Genomic DNA, 24,991 nt, shown 5'->3' with positions numbered 1-24,991 from the left:
TGGGTACTAAGTTTCCACCTGTGTCCCCTTGTTCGTGTCCCACCCGTGCTGAAGAGTTTGTCTTTGTCCACCCTGTCAATTCCCCTGAGAATTTTGTAGGTGGTTATCATGTCTCCCCTTACTCTTCTGTTTTCCAGGGATGTGAGGTTCAGCTCCTTTAGCCTTTCCTCGTAGCTCAATCCTCTCAGTTCCGGGACGAGCCTGGTGGCATACCGCTGAATCTTCTCTAACTTTGTCTTGTGTTTAACTAGGTATGGACTCCAGGCTGGAGCTGCATACTCCAGGATTGGTCTTACATAAGTGGTATACAGGGTTCTGAAAGATTCCTTACACAAGTTTCTGAAGGCAGTTCTTATGTTGGCCAGTCTAGCATATGCCGCTGATGATATTCTTTTGATGTGGGCCTCTGGGGACAGGTTCGGTGTGATATCAACCCCCAGATCCTTCTCTCTATTTGATTCTTGCAGGATTTCCCCTCCCAGATGATACCTTGTGTTCAGCCTCCTGCTCCCTTCGCCTAATTTCATCACCTTACACTTTCCAGAGTTGAACTTCAGCAGCCATTTTCTAGACCATTCCTCCAGTTTATCCAGGTCATCCTGTAGTCTCTGTCTATCTTCATCCGTCTTGATTCTTCTCATAATTTTTGCATCATCAGCAAACATCGAGAGGAATGAGTCTATACCCTCTGGAAGATCGTTCACATATATTAGAAACAGGATGGGTCCAAGTACTGAGCCCTGTGGGACTCCGCTGGTGACATCTCGCCACTCTGATGTCTTCCCCCTCACCGTTACTCGCTGTTTCCTGTTGCTTAAGTACTCCCTTATCCACTGGAGCACCTTCCCTTTTACTCCTGCCTGTTGCTCCAACTTTTTTAACAGCCTTTTATGGGGTACTGTGTCGAAGGCTTTTTGGCAATCCAGGAAAATGCAGTCGGCCCACCCTTCTCTTTCCTGCCTAATTTTCGTTGCCTGGTCATAAAATTCTATTAACCCTGTGAGGCACGATTTACCATCTCTGAACCCATGTTGGTGGTGCGTTACAAAGTTATTTCCCTCCAGATGCTCTACGAGCCTTTTCCTCACGATCTTCTCCAGCACCTTGCATGGTATACAAGTTAAGGAAACTGGCCTGTAATTCAGTGCCTCTTGCCTGTCACCCTTTTTGTATATTGGGACCACGTTAGCTGTCTTCCAACTTTCTGGTAAGTCTCCTGTTTCCAGTGACCTGTTATACACCATAGAGAGTGGCACACTTAGTGCTTCTGCACCTTCCTTTAGTATCCATGGTGAGATTCTATCAGGCCCAACAGCCTTTGTCACATCTAGCTCCAGCAGACACCTTTTGACCTCATCACTGGTGAGGTCAAATTCCTCCAAGGTTTCCAAGGTTGCCGCCTCCTCATTTAGTGCAGGGGCTTCTCCTTGTTCTATTGTGAAGACCTCCTGGAATCTCTTGTTGAGTTCTTCACACACCTCCTTGTCATTCTCTGTGTATCTGTTCTCCCCTTTCCGCAGCTTCATCACTTGTTCCTTCACTGCTGTTTTCCTCCTGATATGGCTGTGGAGCAGCTTTGGTTGGGTCTTGGCTTTACTCGCGATGTCATTTTCAAACTGTCTCTCTGCTTCCCTCCTCACTCTGATGTACTCATTTCTGGCCCTCTGGTACCTCTCCCTGCTCTCTGGTGTTCTGTTATTTCTGTAGTTTCTCCATGTTCTTTTACTCAGTTGTTTCGCTACCTTACATTCCTGGTTGAACCATGGGTTTCCACCTGTGTCCCCTTGTTCGTGTCCCACCCGTCCTGAAGAGTTTGTCTTTGTCCACCCTGTCAATTCCCCTGAGAATTTTGTAGAAGGAGCAGGTGTGTGGCAGAAGGTGTGTGGCAGAGGGCGTGGGGGATCACATTCTCTTACATGTTCACTGTGTTCATCAAATTCTCTTACATGTTCACTGTGTTCATCACATTCTCTTACATGTTCTCTGTGTCTTTGAAATCAAATATATGATTGTTTCTCCCAGTCAGTAAATAGTTCATTGTAATGTATTATCAACCGCATTATTAGCTGTCAACAAGTTACTACAAAGTATTTATTTAGTCATTTATTTAGTCATTTATTTAGTTATTTACAGATATATTTAGACATTAAAAAGTTATCTGTTACAAATTATTTATTTCAGCTACTTACAAATTTATTTAGTCATTTAAAAGTTATTTATTGCAATAAATTTATTATTGATAAGTAAAAAAATTTTTGTTTCAATATACTTAGTTTTCAAATTATTTAGTTACAAATTATGTAGTTACAAATTATTTAGTTATTTCAAATTATTTAGTTGCAAGGTATTTATTTATTCATTTACTGAGGTTTATTTTTAAACAATTGTCATTGTATTTCTTTACCAACTTAATATTTCTTACCAACACCTTTCTTACCTAAAATAACTCTTCTCTCAACTGAAAATAGCCATGTTCATCATATTTCAACACTTTCGTAACTACCATTATGCTTTGTTGAGTTCGAAAAATAGTCAAAGGAGATTTCGTCATAATATTTTTCTAAGCTAAAGTTCTTTCCGAATCATCATTGCTCATCAAGTTATATTCTCATGGCATCATCATTCTCCAATGACACGCTCAAAGACATCAAAATAATTTGCATGCTATCAAAGTTATTCTCAGAGTCGACAAAGGTAATCTCGGAAACATTAAGAATACTCTTCAAGCATTAAAAGACTCTCTCTGTGTTGTATTTACTTAAGAAGGATACTCTGTAATTATCTTCGTTCATTAATTAATCTCTCCAAGACCCCATTAATACGTTCCAAGATCATTTTAATTAATATATGTACTTTCTAAGACATCTTCGAGCATCAAAGAAACTTTCTAAGACATTTATTCTTTAAGACATTCTTTATCTCAAGAACATTTCAAAGATATTCTTTAAGACATTTTCGTGCATTTAATGAATCTCTCAAAGACAGCAATAATACATTCTTATATAATTTAATTATCATTTTCTCTCTTTAACGCAAATTTATATAAAATAATTACTCATTAGAACTTCTTTGTACATCAAATAATACTCTCATAGCAACAAACATTTGTTCTTCATTCAATAAATAAGTAGCAAAGAGCTTCGTTTTCTGTACAATATTTAAACTAATGTTTGTGCTAAATTTAATAAGACACATTATATAGTTACAAAATACTTTAAGTAATATATCAAACTAAACATGCGCTACTTTATGTACTAATAAACTTACTCATCAAGTAAAAATGAGTATAAAACTTTTCTATCAACTTATTACAAAGGTACTACATCATATTATCGCCATTTTACTATGTTTCCCATCGCTGATAATAATAACTCTCTCACTAAACATGACTATTTAAGTAACTAGTTCATCTGTTCTTAACAACTTTTATTTCCGTTTATTAATTATTATGTTAAAAATGTATTCGCTTATCCACTTTAACTTTAACTAGTCTCTGATCAGCAATTCACTATCCTACCTATCCTGATTTACCTGAGCTAACCTATCCTAATGTAACTTATGTATTCCAACATATCCTCACCTACCTGATAGAAATTACACAACCTATCCTACCTGTCATAACTTACCAATCCTAACTTGGTCTAACTTACTTAACTTAATAATGTAACTTACCTATCCTGATTTATTTGTACTAGCCTATCCTATTGTTACTTACATAACCTAACTTACCTCACGTAACTTACCTATCCTGACCTGATCTAACGTACTATCATAACTTACCTAACTTCTCCTACCTAATATAACTTACATAACCTAACTTACCTAACGTACCTTACCTTATCATGAACCAAACATAACATAACTTACACAACATAGCTAACCCCCCCCCCCTTACCTAGCCAAACTTACCTGATGTAAATTGCTTAACATAACTCACCTAACATAACTTATCTGTCCTGACATATCCTAACTTACACAACTTACCAAATTATCTGACTTACATACCTCACCTAGCATAACTTATTTAAAGCATCATCTTATTCTCTTTGAAACATCAATTCTTCATTTATTTACCCTAAAAACACTCATTTAAACATACAATTACACTCGCAAACTTATAAAAACTTGCACACTTATACAAAACTTAAACAAATACTCAGTTCACTTACTTACACAAACAGACTGGCACATGCACACATACTCTCTGTTCATTAACTTACTCACATTCTCAGACTTGCTCAAAATTCATAAACTTAGTCAAAACAAGTAAATACATTTATATACTGACACAAACCATATGCACTCTTAGACTAGCACAACTCTCACAAACAGTTTGTCACTCTTACACATATACTATTTTCAGAACATTATATAAAAACCCATATCCAACTAATTTGTCTTATCTTAGCTCGTTCTTATTACTGTTATTCTTAGTAGGTGTTGTTTAAGCATTCCTCCCTTACATAACCCAATAACCTTAACCTACCTCATATAAAAATAACCTATGACACCCCACCTAACCTTTACTTATTTATATATCCTCATACTTTCCATATAATTTATAGGAATGTCTATTTTTACCACATCTAGTCTTCACATATATTATTAATATATTAAACATCTTATCATATGTATATATGTTTTTCTTGAGAACATTCATGCTTATCAATCTGTGTTTCAAATACATTTGCTTTATTTCATAGGATTTTTTGTTATATATATAGTTGTTGGTTCGTTCTCAAGAGGCGTGTATAAAAGATGGGGTCTTTGTCATTCCAAGGGATATGTGTTAGAGACAGGGTGATTAAACATTTCAAAGGTGTGTCTGTTAAAGATAGGGTGTTTAAGTCTTTCAAAGGATTTTGTTAAAGATGGATGTTTGGTCATTTCAAGGCTGTCTTTATTAATGATAGGGTATTTAAGCATTATTATGGCTTATTTGTTAAAGATGGAGTATTTTATGCATTTCATGAGATTTTCTTAAAGATAGGTGTCATGCATTTCCAAAGTATTTGTTATATACAGGCATTTTTCAGTTCAAGTAATATTTGTTAGAGATGTGAGTTTAAGTATTTTATACATTTTTTATTTAAAGTTCATCAAGTCTCTCATAAGTTGAATTTACTATGTTTGATATAATTGTTCTTATTCTCCGCCCTTTAACCTAACCATTTTTTGATCTTAGTGTATTTATTGTGTTGGATATAATTTGTTCTTATTCTTTGACCTTTAACCTAACCTTTCAAATATAATTTATTACGTTTGACATATTTTTGTTCATATTTTTTATCTTTCACCTAACCTTACAGATATAGCTTATTTGTTTTGTTTTGTTTATTGTGTTGGACATATTTGTGGAAAATATTATCCTTAATGCATCCTTTCAGATATAGTTTATTTGTTTTGTTTCTTGTGTTGGACATATTTGTTGAATATATTATCCTTACGTATGCTGTTTCTGAGTCAAAGGTTGTTTAATCTTTTGACAGTTACTTGCTTGGTGAGAAGAGGACAGTGTGGTGTTGTAGAGGGTGCTTTGGCGAGGAAGATGTTAATTAATTATTTTATACCATGTGTATTATTTAGTTCAGATTCTTAGTTTATATTGTGAAGTGCATTTATGAGGTGGTTGTCAATCGTTGTTTTGCTGTGAAGTCTGAAGGTTAATTTGTATGTTTCAAATGCTGCTTTTCACTTGCTTGCTATAAGGAGGGTACGATAGTTTGAAGTAATGTTACAAACTTAGCATTCTTATCCTATAACGAAAAAGGAAAGATACTACTAATATTGTACACATGATAAGTCAGATCATTACCTGATTTCAATATTTACCAAATTAAATTTGACACAACCTAACCTAAAATAGTACAACCTAACAATGTTTACAGTTTTAAACTAAAAGAAGCACTCTCTCTACTAATTAGCAGCCTGCGACATGCTGGTATCGCATATGTATCATTCTGATATGCTGGTTGAGAGAACCTCATCGTATTGACTTCAGACTGATAGTACTTACTTGTATGATCAAGTCCACTACGGGCTTACCATAGCCCGTTAGCTGAATCTTAAACAACAACATCAGTATGATCATAAAATTAAGGTGCCTGTTGCTGCTCAACAGTGTAACCCAGTGACAATCATTTGTTTTCTGATTTGTATTAAGAGATATGATTTGAGCAGGGACTATGATCTGAACATAGTTAGTTAAAATTCGTTATTGACAGATTTGGTCATCAATGGGATACAATTTCGTGGGCGTGCAGGCGCAGTTTCCTGCAGAGGTAGCTGTCGGATGTCAGCTGAAGGTCGGAATACTGATCGCCAATAAAGGTTGGGCGGCGCCAATAAATTATCGGTCAGCTCAGGTAAGCAAAACAGTATTAATGGTTTATTTAATGTCACACTTCCCCATTCAAGTAACAGGTTATTTCTATTCAATTCTTTCATCCTAGACCTGTTTCCAACACAAGTACCAATGTTCTCTGCCTTCCCTTCATATCTGAGCTCAAAACTCTCACTAATACGTTTCATCCTCTTGATATAAAGCTCGGCTTTCGACAAACTAACACTCTTCGTTCCTGTTCTTCTTGACCTCTCCAACGTGGTAACTGGCCATATGCTTAATGACAGACTTAAGGAACACAAAAGAAGTGTTAAGTCTTCAGACACAAACAGTGCTCTCTTTTGTCATGTTAGGGATTATAATCATCCTATGATTAGTCTTCTTCTAAAATTATTTTTTTCCTGCCTCTACTCTACACGGACGCCGTCTTGTCGAAACGGCTCTGATACACAACCTATCCAACCTGAACCTTTGTCCTGGCTTCGTTGCTATTGACTTTTCCCTTCCACAGTAAGCTTTTTCCTTTCCCTTTCCCTTTCACAGTAAGCTCTTTCCTTTCCCTTTCCCTTTCACAGTAAGCTCTTTCCTTTCCCTTTCCCTTTCACAGTAAGCTCTTTCCTTTCCCTTTCCCTTTCACAGTAAGCTCTTTCCTTTCCCTTTCCCTTTCACAGTAAGCTCTTTCCTTTCCCTTTCCCTTTCTTCCCGTCCCTTTCTCTTCCCTTAAAGGCCTCAACCTTCTTAACTAACGTGATCTGACATAAGGTCAGGATTAGCATTACAGTTTAGAGTTTTATATATAATAGTACACCTGAGAGGATGTGCAGTGACTTAATATCTAACATATTCAAAGATTTAAGAAAGGGGGAGGACGAGTGCTGTCAGGGGCCAGAGTTTGTTATTGTTCTAATAGCTGATTTATGTTAAATAATTAAAGGATGTATATGATTTTGGATAGTAGAAACCCAGGTACAGATATCATAATTGATATAAGGATAGATGAGGAAGTAATACCAGGGCAGGGCGAGGTACATAATATCCAATCTTAGAATACCATCTGTTTTTTTAACCTTTTTTAACTATATTTTGAATGTAGCCGTGGAAATTCAGCTTGTCATCATTGAGAACACCAAGAAATTTACCATTACTTTGTTACTAATTTGGTTATTGTTAATTCTTAGAATAATTTGATCAGAGGACTCATTACCAAACAAAATATAGGTTATATCAAATGTAAAGTGTGAGTTTGTTAGCAGTTATCTAAACATGGACTTTATTTTGTTCGGTATTCAACGTATCCTTCAGAATAAGTGTTAAGATTGGAGAAAATGAAGGTTATGTCATCAGCAAATAAAACTGGCTTGAGATGTTGAGAGGCATTTGGAAGATCATTAATGTAGATGAGAAAGAGGAGAGGGTCAAGTATGCTGCCCTGTGGAACACCAGTGTTGATGGATAGGGTGGGAGAGTTGAAATCATTCACAAAGACATACTGGAGCCTGTCAATAAGGTAAGTCTGAAGGTACTGGAGGGAGTTACCTCTGAAATCATAATGATCTAATTTAAGAAGCAGGTTATAGTGGTTAACTGTGCCAAAAACCTTACGTTGGTCAACACATAACCCAACAGAGGAACTCATTTTTGTCAGGAGTTGCATATATCAAGTTAATCATACTAATTGCTGCATCATTGGTGTTTTATGGGGGTTTGAATCCATATTGGCAAGACCTAAGTGTATTGTGTTTAGCTAGATAAGAGTAAAGCTGCTTGTAGATTAGTTTCTCAAATATTTTAGACAAGGATGGCAAGATTGATATTCGTATGTAATTGTTGACATCAGTGAGATCACCACATTTATGGACTAGGGTTAGTCTTGTTTTTTTAAATATCAGGAAAGGTTTGTAGTTCAAATGATTTTTTGTAAAGCAATGCAATGGCCGGAGCTAAAAATCTAGAGGATTTTTTGAAAATTAGAGTTGGAGTCTCAGCAAGGGCACTTAACTATTTTAAGGGAAAGGATTATATCATTAACATCAGTGGATATTTTGGGAGTTAGGTACAGAGACTCTGGATAGTTTACTGAGGTAGTCTTTATCATTAGTTAGGGAGGACGGTTAGTTAGCTTAGTTGATCAGCAATATACTAATTAATTCTAGTTAGTAACTTAGCACTAAGTTAGGGCATATTTTATATACAATAATTAGAATCATAAATATTAGATCAAATGAAAGCCACTGTTGGTGGTGTGGCATGATGGTGGTGGCTGCTCGCCTACACTGTTGGTGGTGTGGCATGATGGTGGTGGCTGCTCGCCTACACTGTTGGTGGTGTGTGGCATGATGGTGCTGGCTGCTGGCCTACACTGTTGGTGGTGGGGCATGATGGTGCTGGCTGCTCGCCTACACTGTTGGTGGTGTGGCATGATGGTGGTGGCTGCTCGCCAACACTGTTGGTGGTGGGGCATGATGGTGCTGGCTGCTGGCCTACACTGTTGGTGGTGTGGCATGATGGTGCTGGCTGGTGGCCTACACTGTTGGTGGTGTGTGGCATGATGGTGCTGGCTGCTGGCCTACACTGTTGGTGGTGTGTGGCATGATGGTGCTGGCTGCTCGCCTACACTGTTGGTGGTGGGGCATGATGGTGCTGGCTGCTCGCCAACACTGTTGGTGGTGGGGCATGATGGTGCTGGCTGCTCGCCTACACTGTTGGTGGTGGGGCATGATGGTGCTGGCTGCTCGCCTACACTGTTGGTGGTGGGGCATGATGTTGCTGGCTGCTCGCCAACACTGTTGGTGGTGGGGCATGATGGTGCTGGCTGCTCGCCTCCACTGTTAGTGGTGGGGCATGATGGTGCTGGCTGCTCACCTTCATGGTGCCAACACGAGGCGTCTAAGGGCAAGCGTTTACCTTTGGTAAACTCCATATAAGCTATCAATAAAACTATAATCTTTAGACTTTTCACACCTGCCCCATGTTACCTGTTCCCCATGGTGCTTTACAGAACCTGTTCATTCCTGTGGCCCTCCGGTGTTACAGAACTCTGTTCTGTCTTGTGGTCCTGCCGTGTTACAGAACTCTGTTCTGTCTTGTCGCCCTGCTGTGTTACAGAACCCTGTTCTGTCTTGTGGTCCTGCCGTGTTACTGAACTCTGTTCTGTCTTGTCGCCCTGCTGTGTTATTGAACCCTGTTCTGTCTTGTGGCCCTGCTGTGTTATTGAACCCTGTTCTGTCTTGTGGTCCTGCCGTGTTACTGAACTATGTTCTGTCTTGTGGCCCTGCTGTGTTATTGAACCCTGTTCTGTCTTGTGGCCCTGCTGTGTTATTGAACCCTGTTCTGTCTTGTGGCCCTGCTGTGTTATTGAACCCTGTTCTGTCTTGTGGCCCTGCTGTGTTATTGAACCCTGTTCTGTCTTGTGGCCCTGCTGTGTTAAAGAACCCTGTTCTGTCTTGTGGCCCTGCCGTGTTATGGAGCTCTATTCAATCATGTGGTAAGCCTAGGCAAGATCACAAACTAGTTCCAAGTTGGAACTGGTTGAGGGCTTCCTACTCTGCAACATTCAATTGTAAATTAATGAATTGTAAGCCAATATAATTTTATTGCGTGTATATGATGAAAACTTTCTCAGTTCGGAGCCTGATGTACATTGCGGTCATACAATCTACACTGTTCGCTAATGGTTCCTAAAGATACTCATACTCACCTGCTGAACAACTTCATACGATAAATAATTGTTCTGTCACTAACCAATTTGTTCATTAACATTTCAGTTTTAACTTACCATTTAATTAAATATTCCTATGATATTGAAAACCAAATAGATATTTGTGGCCAACGTCGTTAAGAATGTGGCTGGTTTTGCAGTTAGTGTTGCATCATGTGAGCACCAAGACTGAGTACGTGTCTGCACTTGCTGGGGCGGACCTCAGGAGGTGGCTGCCCGGCCAACAACAGAAGCTCCAGTTCTCCATGACATTACCCACTAACGCTCCTCTCGGCAACTATCAGGTGGGCGCTTGTTATGTCATCATCCCCAAGTGAGGCTCCTGGTGGAGAACTTTCTCCCCTTAATCTGTGAGCCTCCTGACCTCAGATAAAACATAAACAAATGTCTAGGTTTAAGTGAAAGTCTAAGTAAAACCACTAGTTTACTTGGGCGAAAATATATTCATGACACAGCTTATATATACAATAATTACAGAACAACAACACAGTAATTATAAATCAGTTAAGTTAACACGAGGCACGAGTCACAGCAGCTAGATGTCACTAAGCAAAACTAACTTAACAACATGGGGTACACTAGACAGCATGGGACTGACAGGTAAGCTGTGGACAAGGTGGGAGGTAACGTAAGAATATGACGATTCTGTATGGCAGAATCGTAGTCGTCTCCGCTTAGATTCACATGATCGGTAACTGGCTTTGCGGAAGGCCTATTGGCCCATACGAGGCAGCTCCTATTTATAACCACCCAATCCCACTCACATACAAACATGTCCAACCCACGTTTGAAAAAAATCGACGGACCCCACCTCCACCACGTTACGTGGTAATTGATTCCACAAATCAACATATAATATTTATATATAATATAAATAAAATTCTATAATATAATAATGTGCATAAAATAGTGTGGTGTAATATTTTGTTTGGTTTTTGTTTAATATAAGAGAAATATATACAAGTAAATTATATATCATATCATATTTATTATATATATATATATATATATATATATATATATATATATATATATATATATATATATATATATATATATATATATATATATATATATATATATATGACTGAAAACTCACACCCCAGAAGTGACTCGAACCCATACTGCCAGGAGCAACGCAACTGGTATGTACAGGGACGCCTTTATCCGCTTGACCATCACGACCGGACATAAGGAAGTGATAGCCATTCAGGCTTGTTTGCATATATATATATATATATATATATATATATATATATATATATATATATATATATATATATATATAACTGAAAACTCCAGACCCCAGTAGTGACTCGAACCCATACAGCCAGGAGCACTATGCAATGGCGTACCTGGTACCTTAACCACTCGACCAACTGTGACCGTACAAAAGACGATGGTAGCCGAGGCTATTTCACCCACCATCCCTACGTCACTTTGTGGTGAGCCTGGGCATAGACTGTGTATCAGACATCAAATTACCTCACTTTGTGGGGCCACGTGAGCAACACAAAATGCAAACAAGCTTGAATGGTCCTCAAGCATATATGTAATTGAAAACTCCACACCCCAGAAGTGACTCGAACACAGACAGCCAGGGGCACTATGCAACTGGCATATCTGATACCTTAACCACTTGACCAAGCTACGGGCTCGCCATAGCCCGTGTTACTTGGAACTTTTTGTTCCAGGTAGCGAATCTTTAACAACAACAACTTGACCAACTATAACTGTACAAAAGACGATGGTAGCCAAGGCAATTTTCCCCACCATCCCGACGGCACTTGGTGGTGAGCTTGGGCATAGTTATTTCATCAAATCATCTCACTATGTGGGGCAACACGAACAACACAAATGCAAACAAGCTTGAATGGTCCCCAAGCATATATACAACTGAAAACTCCACACCCCAGAAGTGACTCGAACACCTTGGAGAGGTGACAAGTCGCCAATATACGTTATTCTTTAAAAAAGACAAATATTTTTCGAAAATGAACCTCATACTCTCTGACTAAACTAAATTCCAATGGGTAACGAAGGACACTACAGCCGAATTGAAAACGAAGGGAAACAGATTGATCAAAACTGTGAACGCCAAGAAATCTGGACGCCACCTGCCGAAGGTTATTGGGGAATACAAACCGTGTATGCATATGGAAATATCAAGACCCACAAGCCTGGAAACCCACTTTGGCCAATCATCAGCCCACACCCACATACAGACTGGCTAAGTGACTCAAGGGATTGCTGACTCCTTATGTACACCTGTGTTTTCAGTCTGAAGTCTCCAAAGGAATTTGTTGACTTACTGCGGGGAACACGAGCCACAGGGCAAACGGGCCACAGCGTCGTTGGATATAGAATCACTGTTTACCAACGTACTTGTGGATGAAACAATCGGGATGATAGCGGACAAAGTGTATCATGATCCGGCTTGTACTCCTCTTGACATGCCAGAAAACATAATTAGGAAACTACTCCAAGCTTGTACTAAAGAGGCACCCTTCTTGAGCCAGGATGGGCACATGTATAAGCTAGTAGATGGGGTCATGTCGGGGTTCACCATAAGAGGGTGTGCAACAGTATACACAAGGTCACTCACCGTAGCCCTGCGGGTCTTCACTCTATCCTCGCGGCGCCACTGTACGCCAGGAGAGTATCCCAGTCAATCCCAACCGGCCTCTGATCGAGAATGAGTGAGAACACAGCTTGTTCTCTTTACAGCTGTGTGCCCGCCCCGACAAAAGGCTCTACTATTAACCACAAGGTCGCCAACTGGTGTTTCCGGTGTGCAGTAACACGTCAGTGGTTTTGTTGAATTGTGGTAACAGTGGCAAGAGCACACTCAATAGGTCTGATATCAGGCAGGTATTTATTTCTATCACTCTATTTCCTTTCATGTATTATATAGCACAAGAAATATGGAAGGGATGATACAAACGCCAAGGTATTTTGTGTTTTACTTAAAACTCAAGACATCACATCTGTATATCAACAAGTAAACAGCTATTTCATGCGTAAGTCGCTCGTTCCCACATATAATCATGAACTCGCCAAGCTGGCAATGCTCCCCCTCACGTCAATGTCAAAATCAGCTGGGCGACTCCCCCCCCCCCCACTGTCTGATCTCTTACTGCACTTGTTTGTTGGCGAAATATGCCTGTTTCTTTAAATTCTCAAGGATCACTAAATGTTCAAACAACACAATATCTGTGACAATAGCAATAGAACGTAAATACTTCACTGCACTGATCTTGAGCTCAATCAAACATTTCTATATTAATGAACACAATAATTCACTACCATGGTATAACACACTGTCCCTCATTTAATGATAACGCATGCAAGTATATATTACTGGAGTTCTAAGTAATTCCTTTCGTGGGCGAATATTCAATTGATCACTGCACACATGAGTGGTTATTCAATACACAAGCATAGACATATATATATATATAGATAAATCATAGATATCAATAATAGTAATAATATAGTTACTGGGCACATAGCCTAACACTGAATACTGGTACATTTATATATATATATATATATATATATATATATATATATATATATATATATATATATATATATATATATATATATATATATTCTCTCACTAAATGATCATATTAAAGTCTCATGAAAGACATTATCAACACAGTAAATTCATCAATTACTCCAGGTGCCTGCACACACCAATAATAATAATAGATACGGTGAGTGCTCTATGTAGCCCCACTCTGCACACTTGTGCCTTACTGTGACATAGGTGAGCCTTGCTCACGACATACAAAATACTCTGGCTAAATAATATAGCTGACTAAAGGGGAATTGGGAGGGAACCTAGAATCACCTACTTCCACCTATCCTCCAGTGAGAGTTGAGTTGTAGCTCCTGGTCCAGGCTCCCGCCTTGTGTTGGGAACGCCCCCACACACACCCTGTCGTGTCCTCCAAGAACCCAATCAACGTCCCAAAATAAACGCGTCGTTTCCGTGTTCTGTCCTCCACGGGTCCGTGCTCCTCCTCCACGTCTTGTAGGGTTGGAGTCGGTCTCCCAGCCGTCAACTTCTCCTCCCAACTATGGCTGCCAACCCACGTCTTGCCTGCAGTCGTACGGATTCCCAATTAGTATCTTCTTTCACTGCTTCCCAGTGGATTGACCCAGCCGCTACGTCGTCACGTCACTGTGAAGCTATCAGACGTCCCAGACGATACTGCCTAGACTTCACCTGCACAGCACCCGTCCCTGGAGCACTTGATGCTCAGTATGCTGTCAATTCCCTCTTCGGTCCACACATGGAATGAAAGAAGACCTCTCGGCGTACTTGCAGACTACGGGTGACGCGTAAGATCCACGAGAGTGGCGTATTACTGTCAGATTGACATGATCAACCTTCACACATCCGTCCACCTTGACTAGCCCAGCCACTACGTCATCACTGTGAAGCTATCAGCCGTCGCATACGTTGCTGCCTAGACTTCACCTGCGCAACACCTGTCCCGGGAGCACTTGTTGCTCAATATTCTGTCAATTCCCTCTCTGGTCCAACACATGAACGAAGGAAGACCCCACAGGTGCTGTCAGACCGCTGGTGATGCGTAAGTCCTCCGGAGACAGGGTAAACTGTCCAACTGACAGGACCCCCCGCGCACGTCCGACCTCCTTGACGTGCTGTCTTAGACTGGTGGTGGCACCGCGGCGCGATGACCGGACCCCCCTTCCTTCGTGACGTCATACTTGCCAAGAGAGGTTTTCATTGGCTCTCTGTGCCACGTCGCTGTCGGTGACCAATCTGGCGCTACTGACCTCACACAGTTTTGGCGGCAAAACGAAGGGGCCAGCGCTATATTGGCTTCCTAAACGGCCTATACCACAGGCCAAAATACTCTTCTTTTACAAATTTCTCGCCACCTCGAGAACACTACACTCTCCCACATATATCAAACTGATGCCTGCGACGTAGAGAACGCTCGGGTAAAGTGGACATGACTCTTACAGCAGGCGTGGGAGAAATATAAGGGGGGAACACCGTCACAGTCGCCATGGGTTCTCCCCTAGGTGTCCTGTTTGCGAACTTCTACATGGGTATCATCGAGCAGAAGGTCTTAGTTGACATGGACTTGAAACTGGCCATATACTGCAGGTATGTTTACGACATTTTAACGCAGGTACCTGATGCCAGACGTCTGCAGGAGTTGAAGGAGGCATTTGAGCAGAATTCTTTGTTGAGTTTTACTTACGAGATAGAAAAGAATGGGGAGCTGCATTTTCTAGACGTAACAGTCACAGAAAGGAGCAGAGGCTTCCACACTGCAGTGTACACTAAGGAAACATAGGAATGTGCTTCAATGCCAATAGTGACTGCCCAGACAGGTACAAGAGGAGTGTTGTCAAGGCTTACGTCGACCGTGCTGTAAGCCACAGCTCAGGATTGAAGCAAGTCGATGAAGAACTCGGTAGGGTAAGGCAGGTCCTAGTCAACAACAGCTTCTCTAATGGTTTTGTTGAAGACATCATAAAAAGAAAGGTGAAACGCCATGCAACCTCTGAATTGTCAACTAACACAACACTTGTACCTCCTATTAGACTATTTTACAGGAACTTCTTTTCGAAGACAACCCGCTCCCACGAGTTGGCAGGCACACAAAATGAGCGAATATGTTCCCTACATAATTCATTCTTACTTGGTATAAAGACCGTTGAAGCATTAGACCGTTATCAAGGCAGAATAATGTAACAGAAATATTTACCACCACTGTCGTGAGTTTAACACGAGCTCGGCGTGGTTATATCGGGTAGGCTGCTCCATGGTTTACTTTCAGGTATACTATAGCCACAACAGCACACCGATATCTGCAGGAGGTGCACTAATCCTGTAGTAAGTCTCCTCCAGGCGGTTACCCATCAGTACAACCGCATCAAAGGACCAGCCTATACTGGCTCATTTAGGGGGCAGTCGTCTCTCTTACCCCGCCCCCCCCCTACCAACAAGAGGTGGGGGGGGGGCGGTCAAGAGGAAGAAAAGGGGAAGAGCAACAGTAGAAAGTTTTCGTCTTGGAATTTGGTAGACGGGGGTCTTAAGAAGACAAGGCCATCTGCAAATGTCCTAAGTACTTCTAACTCATTCGCCATGTTGCAAGACGAGTGCTGTAGGGAGCCTGCAGTTCACTTGAAAGGAAAGGCAACGAAGGAAGCGCAGGTCCCTCAAAGTGCTCAGCAAGTAGAGGAAGCACCTACGCTAATTTTGGTCGTGGGAGATTCCCAGGTGAAGTATTTGGACAGAACTTTTTGTGACAGAGATTAGGGGAACAGGTTAATGATTTGCTATCCGGGAGCAGAGATTGGTGATACTGTTAACAACATGGAGCCGGTCGGCCGAGCGACAGCACGCTGGACTTGTGATCCTGTGGTGCTGGGTTCGATCCTAGGCGCCGGCGAGAAACAATGGGCAGAGTTTCTTTAACCCTATGCCCCTGTTACCTAGCAGTAAAATAGGTACCTGTTTGTTAGTCAGCTGTCACGGGCTGCTTCCTGGGGGTGGAGGCCTGGTCGAGGACCGGGCCGCGGGGACACTAAAAGCCCCGAAATCATCTCAAGATAACCTCAAGAAGATGGATGATATTGTTGAATATATAGTTGAATATTATGGCTTGAAATGGAAACACACATTATTTGTATCAGTGCCAGCGGAAATGATGTTGGACGAGTTAGGAGTGAGGCACTGATACAGAGATTTAAGACACCATAAAATTAGGAGCAAGGGGAGGAATCACAATCATATGTGGCATTCATCCATGAAAGGGAGTTGGAAATGAATGGTTATCGAGAGTACTTGGTGTCTATTGCCGACTGGACAAATATTGCAAATCAAATGCAATATCATTCATACATAACTGGGAACACTTCTATGGAAGAAATGACATGCATGCTCGTGATGGGGTGCATCTATCTAGGACTGAGGTTGTTGCTGTTGCCAACTCGTTGGAACCTGTGGTTGGAGGGATTTGTTTGGGTTTAAACTGATAGTAGACAGTGGTATGGGAATGGATATGGAGAAGGGAAGTAATAAAAGTATGTGTTTGTGGGGGAAACAAATTGGCAAAATAAACAGGGAAAGAGAAGAGCCTCTAAATAACAGTACAATTAAGATATATTACAAGAACAGTAGGAGTCTAAGAAACAAATTAAACGATTTAAACGCTCTTGTCTGCACAGAAAAAAAGTAATATTGCACTTACTGATATATGGATGAAAGTAGAAAATGGAGAAATATTAGTTGAATATCAAATAAACGGATTTAAATTATTTCACGCAAATAGATATATTAGAAGAAGAGGGGCATAGCCATATATATTAGGGAAATTTTGAAATGTAATCCCAAAGAGGGAATCAAAACTGAGCCACACACAGGAACTATCTGGGTAGAATTTAACGAAACAACTAGAAATTTTATAAATGTAGTTATATACAAACCACCAAACTTGGACATAATGGAAACAAAGCACCAATGGGATGAAATATCTAGAGCATCTAGGGCTAAGAGTAATTGTGTCACGGGTGACTTTAATTTTAGTGGAATAAATTGAATGAACAGAACAAGGGAATAATGAAGTAGGAGAATTTCTAGAATTAATTGAAGATTAAGCAACACATTAAGGAACCAACGTGGGAAAATAATATTTTATACTTAGTGCTAACAATTGGGAAACAAATTAATGAAATCGAAATATGGAGTGAGCTAGGGAAATGTGATCACAATGAAATAAGATTTTACGTAAAATGGAATAGATTTGTAGGAGAAAATTCTGTTAAAGTACCAGATTTTCGAAAAGCTGATTTTAATGATCTAAGATTTTTTTTTGGTGAAATAGATTGGAAAGTCTTGAGCATGGGGGGTGGGCTTGTCTTGGAGTGAGACGTGAATCCAGAGATGGGTGATGTAAAAAGGAATTTCGATGATAATTGAAAATAGAACTTATTTAAAAATATTCTAAGCAAAGCAAAGGAAGGTAGTATACCATGCAAATTGAATAGACCGAATAATAATGACCCAAAATGGATAAAAAAGGATATGATGAACCTTAAAGGTAGAAAGAGAGCTTGGCACAAAAGGATTAGGAATGAGGAAATCAGTTTAGGATTTCGTTCAACAGGATTTCGTTCAACTGGTTAGAAATGTTAAAAAAAGAGATAAGGAGGGCAAAAGAAACTATGAAGTTCGCAGAGCAATGCAAGAAAAGAAAAATCCTAAAGGGTTTTCCCCATTTATATTTAACAAAGATTAGAGAAAGGATAGGTCCATTAAAAACTGAGACAGGTCAGATAACAGATAATGACGAAGAGATTTGTAATATTTTTAATAAATATTTTATCTCTGTATTTACTAAAGAAGACCAGAACATTATGTCTTCAGCCGAACAAGCCTATGTGGGTGGGGAAGAGGAAAGGTTGACTAGTTGACCAGTTACCAGGGAGGATGTTATTAAACAAATAGTGAAATTCAAGCCAAACAAATCCCCAGGGCCAGACGAAGTGTTTGCCAGGGTGCTTAAGGAATGCAAAGAGGAGCTTTGCGAGCCTTTGTCTACTATATTTAATAAATTATTAGGGTCAAGCCCAGTGCCAGAGTCATGGAAGGTCGCTAATGTGGTTCCAATTTTCAAGAAAGGAAATAGATCACTTGCGTCAAACTATCGGCCAATTAGCCTAACGTCAATTGTGGGAAAGTTACTTGAATCGATAACTGAAAATACCATTCGTCTTTATCTTGAAAAACATAAATTAATAAATGATTCACAACATGGGTTTTACAAGTGGCCGTTCATGTTTAACAAATTTGCTATCATTTTATCCCAGCATAGTTGAGGCACTTGATTGTGGTAAGGATTGTGACGTTGTGTACCTTGACTTTTGCAAAGCTTCTGATACAGTGCAACATGAAAGACTGATTAAAAAGATAGAGGCTCATGGTATTGGGGGGTACTTTATTAAGTTGGATTAGGGCATGGCTACCCCAAAGGAAACAGAGAGTTAGTTAAAATGGGGTTAAGTCAGAGTGGGAAAATGTTGTAATTGAAGTGTATCAAGGTTCGGTAACAGAGTTGTTGATTTGTGGAACAGTTACCGCGTAACGTGGTGAAGGCGGGGTCCCTTAATTGTTTCAAGCGTGGGTTGGACATGTATATGAGTGGGATTGGGTAGATATAAATAGGAGCTGACTCGTATGGGCCAATAGGCCTTCTGCTTTTACCTTTATTCTTATGTTCTGTCGCAGACGACTCATACATGGAACATCAGAACATAAGAATGAAGGAAATTGCAGAAAGCCTATTGTCCTATACGAGGCAGCTCCTATTCATATCTACTAAATCTCATTCAAATATATTTATCCTACGCTTGAAACAATCAGTGAACCTCACTTAAGAACATAAGAATAAGAGGTAATTGCGGAAGGCCTATTGGTCCATATGGGGCAGCTTCTATTTGTAACCACCCAATCCCACTCATATACATGTCCAATCTACGCTTGAAATAATCGAGGGACCCCATCTCTACCATGTTACCCGGTAATTGGTTCCACAAATCAACAACCCAGTTTTAGTGGGCCAGCCAGAGGCTTAGGGCCTGCCCAGGAATATCCCGGCCCAAAAAAAAAAACAGTTACCAAACCAGTATTTACCCAGGTCTTTCCTGAATCTAAACTTATCCAATTTATACTCATTGTTTCGTGTTTTGTCTTGTGTTGCTAGTTTTAACGCTATTAATATCCCATTTGTTATTGCCATTCATCCACTTGTAAACCTCAATCATATCACCCCTAACTCTTCGTCTTTCCAACGAAAGTAATTTAAGCATTGTCAATCTTTCTTCATGACAGGTTTCTAATTTGCTGGATTGACTTTGTCATCCTGTGCTGGACGTGTTCAAGTAAATTTATATCCATTCTATAGTACGGCGACCAAAACTGAACTACATAATCTAAATGGGGCCTAACCAAAGCAGATTTAGCTGAAAAACAACACCAGGTGTCTTATTACTAATGCTTCTATTAATAAATTCTAGTGTACTATTTGCATTATTACGAAATTTTATGCATTGATTTTTTTTAAATTCTTAGTGATCATAACTCCCAGATCCCTTTTGGAATCCGACTTCGCAATCTCAACACCATCTAGCTCGTATCTTGTAACTCTATCATCATTCCCTAGCCTCAAAACCTTACATTTGTCAGCATTAAATTGCATCTGCCAAAATTTTGACCATTTCAAAATCTTATTTAGATCTTCTTGAAGTGATAGTGAGTTTTTTCCATGTTTATTACCCTCCCGATTTTTATATCATTGGCAAATTTACAAATATTGCTGCTTAAATCTGAATCTAAATCATTTATATATATTATAAACAACAGAGGTCCCAGGACAGAGCCTTGAGGCACTCCACTTACAACATTTTCCCACTCTGACTTAACCACATTTATACTAACTTTTTGTTTCCTTTGGTATAGCCATGCCCTTTGTAGTACCCTCAATACCATGAGCCTCTAACCTTTTAATCAGTCATTCATGTGGCACTATATCAAAAGCTTTGCTAAAGTCAAGGTACACAACATCACAATCCTTACCACAATCAACTGCCTCAACTATGCTTGAATAAAAGGATAGCAAGTTTGTTGAACATGAACGGCCATTTGTAAAAACCATGTTGTGTATCATTTATTAATTTATGCTTTTCAAGATGAAGGCGAATGGTATTTGCAATTATCGATTCAAGTAACTTTCCTACAATAAACGTTATCAGCTCCTTTCCCACAAGTTAGGCGTTAGGCCGATAGTCTTACGCAAGTGATCTATCTCCTTTCCTGAAAATTGGTACCACACTAGCAACTTTCAACGACTCTGACACTCTTCCTGACTCTAATGATTTATTAAATATGGTAGAAAATGGCTCGCAAAGCTCTTCTTTTCATTCTTTAAGCATTCTGGCAACCACTTCGTCTTGCCCTGGGAATTTCTTTGGTTTGAGTTTCACTATTTGTTTAATAACATCCTCATTGATAACTGCTAAACTAGTCAACCTGTCCTCGTCCCCACCCACATAGACTTGTTCGGCTGAAGGCATAATGTTCTGTTCTTCTTTAGTAAATTACTGATATAAAATATTTATTAAAAATACTACACATCTCTTCGTCATTACAAAGTTATCTGACCTTTCTAAATTTTTAATGGTCTAATCCTTTTTTCTACTCTTAGTTCAATACAACTGAAAAAATCCATTAGGATTTGTCTTTGCTTGCCCTGCTTTGCGAACTTCATAGTTTCTTTTTGCCCTCCTTATCTCTTTTTTAACATTTCTAACCAGTTTTACGAATTCTTGTTCTAAACTGACTTCCTCATACCTAATCATTTTGTACCAAGCTCTCTTTCTACCTAAAAGGTTCTTCAGCTCCTTTGTTATCCAGGGTACTGTGCTTGGTTACTTACGGCGTTGCAAGAATACCATGTAGGGTACTGTGCTTGGTTACTTATGGGGTGGCAAGAATACCATGAAGGGTACTGTGCTTGGATACTTATGGCGTGGCAAGAATACCATGTAGGGTACTGTGCTTGGTTACTTATGGCGTGGCAAGAATACCATGTAGGGTACTGTGCTTGGTTACTTATGGGGTGGCAAGAATACCATGTAGGGTACTGTGCTTGGTTACTTATGGGGTGGCAAGAATACCATGTAGGGTACTGTGCTTGGTTACTTATGGCGTGGCAAGAATACCATGTAGGGTACTGTGCTTGTTTACTTAGGGTGTATCAAGAATACTATAAACGTTCTTGTTTTATATTGAACTTTATTAACGTGATCTCTCTTAAATATATGCGAGGCCAACGTTTGTCAGTGCATGTTAGTCACAAGCTCACTTGGCTTTCTCCTGCTGCCACTCTTGACAATACGGCAAAGTGATCTTCAAGATCTCAATCTCTGGCTAAGTATCTCCTCTGTGTATGGCTAAGTATCACAATCTCTGTGTATCTCCTCTCCAACACCTTGCAGGTGTTGCTGCTCCTGCCTGACGGGGATTCTCAGCTAAGGAACAGACCAGAGTATAACATAGTTATCAGCAACATGATTTACTCTGATAGTCCTGGTCGACGCCTGAACTTGGTGGGGTCCTTCAACGCTGTGCCATAACGTTTAACCTATCAGAAAAGTTTATTGTATAAAGTCTTATACAAGTTAGAATCCCAATAAGTAAGCTCGGTTTGTATTTACAGACTTCGGGATGACTAATTCGATCTTGCACCAGTGATAAATGACTTATTTCACAGTAGCTTAAACATAACCTGCGTGTCCAGCACTTGTTAATGTGGCTGTGAGGACAGATGATATTGTGGGCCTTTTTATCAAAATAAACTTTTACATAAGTGCAGTAGAAGGCTCTCAAATATATAATCAATATATAAGTACACCCGGGCCATAATATTAAAAAAAAGTTTATTTGAATTATAATATAATATAATTATACATAAAACAGTGCACAGGTCTTTATAAGTTAGAATAATGGTCTTACCAGCGGTCTCATGTCTCAACCACAATAAACAGAACATAAACAATTATGACCTCAAATTCAGGTTCAATATTAATCCTAGACTATAAGAGAGAATGCAATCAGTCAATGTCTAACACGTGCACTAAAGTTAAGCTTGTAATTAAAATTAATTAAATCACAAAATGTCAATGTGTTTCCTTCCAACATTAACCGTTGACTAATCTACTAAGCTGTATACGGATAAGAATATTTAGTCATAAATTCCAAACCAAAAGAAATATATAATTAAACATTTGTACCAAGTCATTCCGTTTCATTATGAATTGGAAATATATGAGCATCACCAACACCTTGAAATGGTGAGAGCAAGAGACGACCAAGTGAATACTTGAGAGAGCCAACTGAGGTAAGGCAAGGAGTTAGAGCAGCCAAGCAGGACTCCGGCCGGAGATGAATTAAGTTCTATATAAAGACAAAAGGCAAGACTGGTCCATTATACCTAGAATCTACACAAACCTCTTCCGCACCTCATGCCTCTCCTCCTGTCTTGGGGGGCTCCATACACTGGACATACCCGGGTGCCTCTATACAGTGGATATACCCGGGTGCCTCATTACTCGGGACATGCCCGGGGGCCTCATTACTCGGGACATGCCCGGGTGCCTCTATACAGTGGACATACCCGGGTGCCTCTATACACTGGACAAACCCGGGTGCCTCTATACAGTGGACATTCCCGGGTGCCCCCATACACTGGACATACCCGGGTGCCTTCATACACTGGACATTCCCGGGTGCCTCTATACAGTGGATAAACCCGGGTGCCTCATTACTCGGGTCATGCCCGGGTGCCTTCATACCCTGGACATAGCCGGGTGCCTCCATACACTGCACATATCCGGGTGCCTCCATACACTGGACATACCCGGGTGCCTCCATACACAGGACATACCCAGGTGCCTCCATACACAGGACATACTTAGGTGACTCCATACACTGGACATACCCGGGTGCCTCCATACAGTTGGAGTTTTAATGGTTAATCAGGGCTGTGAGGGTTTCAGTGACTACATATCAGGCACCATAGCAACTGAAGGACAGAAAATTATTGTACTAGTCATATATAACCCCCGCCAAATAACAGAAGACCCAGACAAGAATATGGTAGAAACAATATGGCCACCATCAATATAATAGAGAGAGCATCTTCTGTAGCTAGCAGCAACGGATCTAGACTACTAACCATAGGAGAATTCAACCACGGGAAGATAGATTGGGAAAACAGAGACCCACATGGAGGACGAGACACATGGAGAGCTAAGCTGCTGGATGTGGCAACAAGAAACTTTCTAAGTCAAACGTCAAGGGACCGACAAGAATGAGAGGAGACGACGAACCAGCTTTGCTTGATCTGATATTTACCCTAAATGAGTCGGTTGTAAGGGAAGTTAAGTTGGACGCCCCCTTGGGAATGAGTGATCATATTGTATTGAACTTTGAGTACCTGGTTGAGCTAGGAATTATCTCCCCCCAAAAAGAACTGGAAAACAAAGGGCTGGCATACCAAAAGGGAAACTATGAGGAGATGAATAAATTCCTAAAGGATATACCATGGGATAGAGAACTCAAAAACTAAGTCCATACAAGACATGATGGACAATGTCACCCAAAAGTGTCAGGAGGCAGTAAGCAGGTTTATCCCGGCCCAACAGGAAAAAACCGAGAAGCAAAAGAAGAATCCGTAGTTTAATCAGGAATGTATAAAAGAAAAAAGGGCGTGGAGGAACTTCCGAAATAAGAGAACACCTGAAAGAAGAGAGAGATACCAGAGAACCAGGAACGAGTATGTTAGTGTAAGAAGAGCCGCTGAGAAAATGTATGAAAATAATATAGCTAATAAAGTCAAGACCAAACCAAAGCTACTACACAGTCGGCGGCACTCGGTTGGTAATCTTGGGCAAGGTATTTTATCAAATCATCACATTCTTTGGGGCACATGTGAGGAAAACAAATGCGAACAAGCCTGAATGGTCCATAGGACTATATGCAACTGAAAACTCACACAGCAGAAGTGACTCGAACCCATACTGCCAGGAGTACTCTGCTGGCGTACAGGATCCCTTAACCGCTCAACCAACACGACCGGACAAAAGAGGATGGTAGCCCAGGCTATTTCTATCCCCCGGCCGGCACTTGGTTGGTAACCTTGGGCATGGTATTTTATCAAATCACTTCATTCTTTGAGGCACTCGTGAGGAACACAAATGCGAACAGGCCTGAATGGTCCCCAGAACTACATGCAACTGAAAACTCACACCCCAGAAGTGACTCGAACCTATACTGCCAGGAGCACTCTGCTGGCGTACAGGATCCCTTAACCGCT

At 40.3% G+C, this 24,991-nt stretch overlaps 1 protein-coding gene and 1 long non-coding RNA gene across 2 annotated transcripts in view; both read left to right on the top strand.

Annotated features, from left to right (window-relative positions):
• The window catches only part of LOC123751080 (uncharacterized), a 51,769-nt gene extending 28,972 nt beyond the window's left edge, over window positions 1–22,797 (top strand). Inside the window, exons 5-7 of the mRNA XM_069328555.1 lie at window positions 6,225–6,365; window positions 10,202–10,345; window positions 22,113–22,797. Coding sequence (XP_069184656.1) covers window positions 6,225–6,365; window positions 10,202–10,345; window positions 22,113–22,250 — 423 coding nt within the window. The 3' untranslated portion in view covers window positions 22,251–22,797. The remainder of the gene's footprint in view (window positions 1–6,224; window positions 6,366–10,201; window positions 10,346–22,112) is intronic.
• The window catches only part of LOC138366954 (uncharacterized), a 367,457-nt gene that overhangs the window by 44,505 nt on the left and 297,961 nt on the right, over window positions 1–24,991 (top strand). The gene's annotated exons all lie outside the window — the stretch shown is intronic.

This window comes from Procambarus clarkii, chromosome 2 (genome assembly GCF_040958095.1).
Source record: "Procambarus clarkii isolate CNS0578487 chromosome 2, FALCON_Pclarkii_2.0, whole genome shotgun sequence".
NCBI classification, from domain to species: domain Eukaryota; kingdom Metazoa; phylum Arthropoda; class Malacostraca; order Decapoda; family Cambaridae; genus Procambarus; species Procambarus clarkii.
This window is presented reverse-complemented; position numbering and strand designations above follow the sequence as displayed.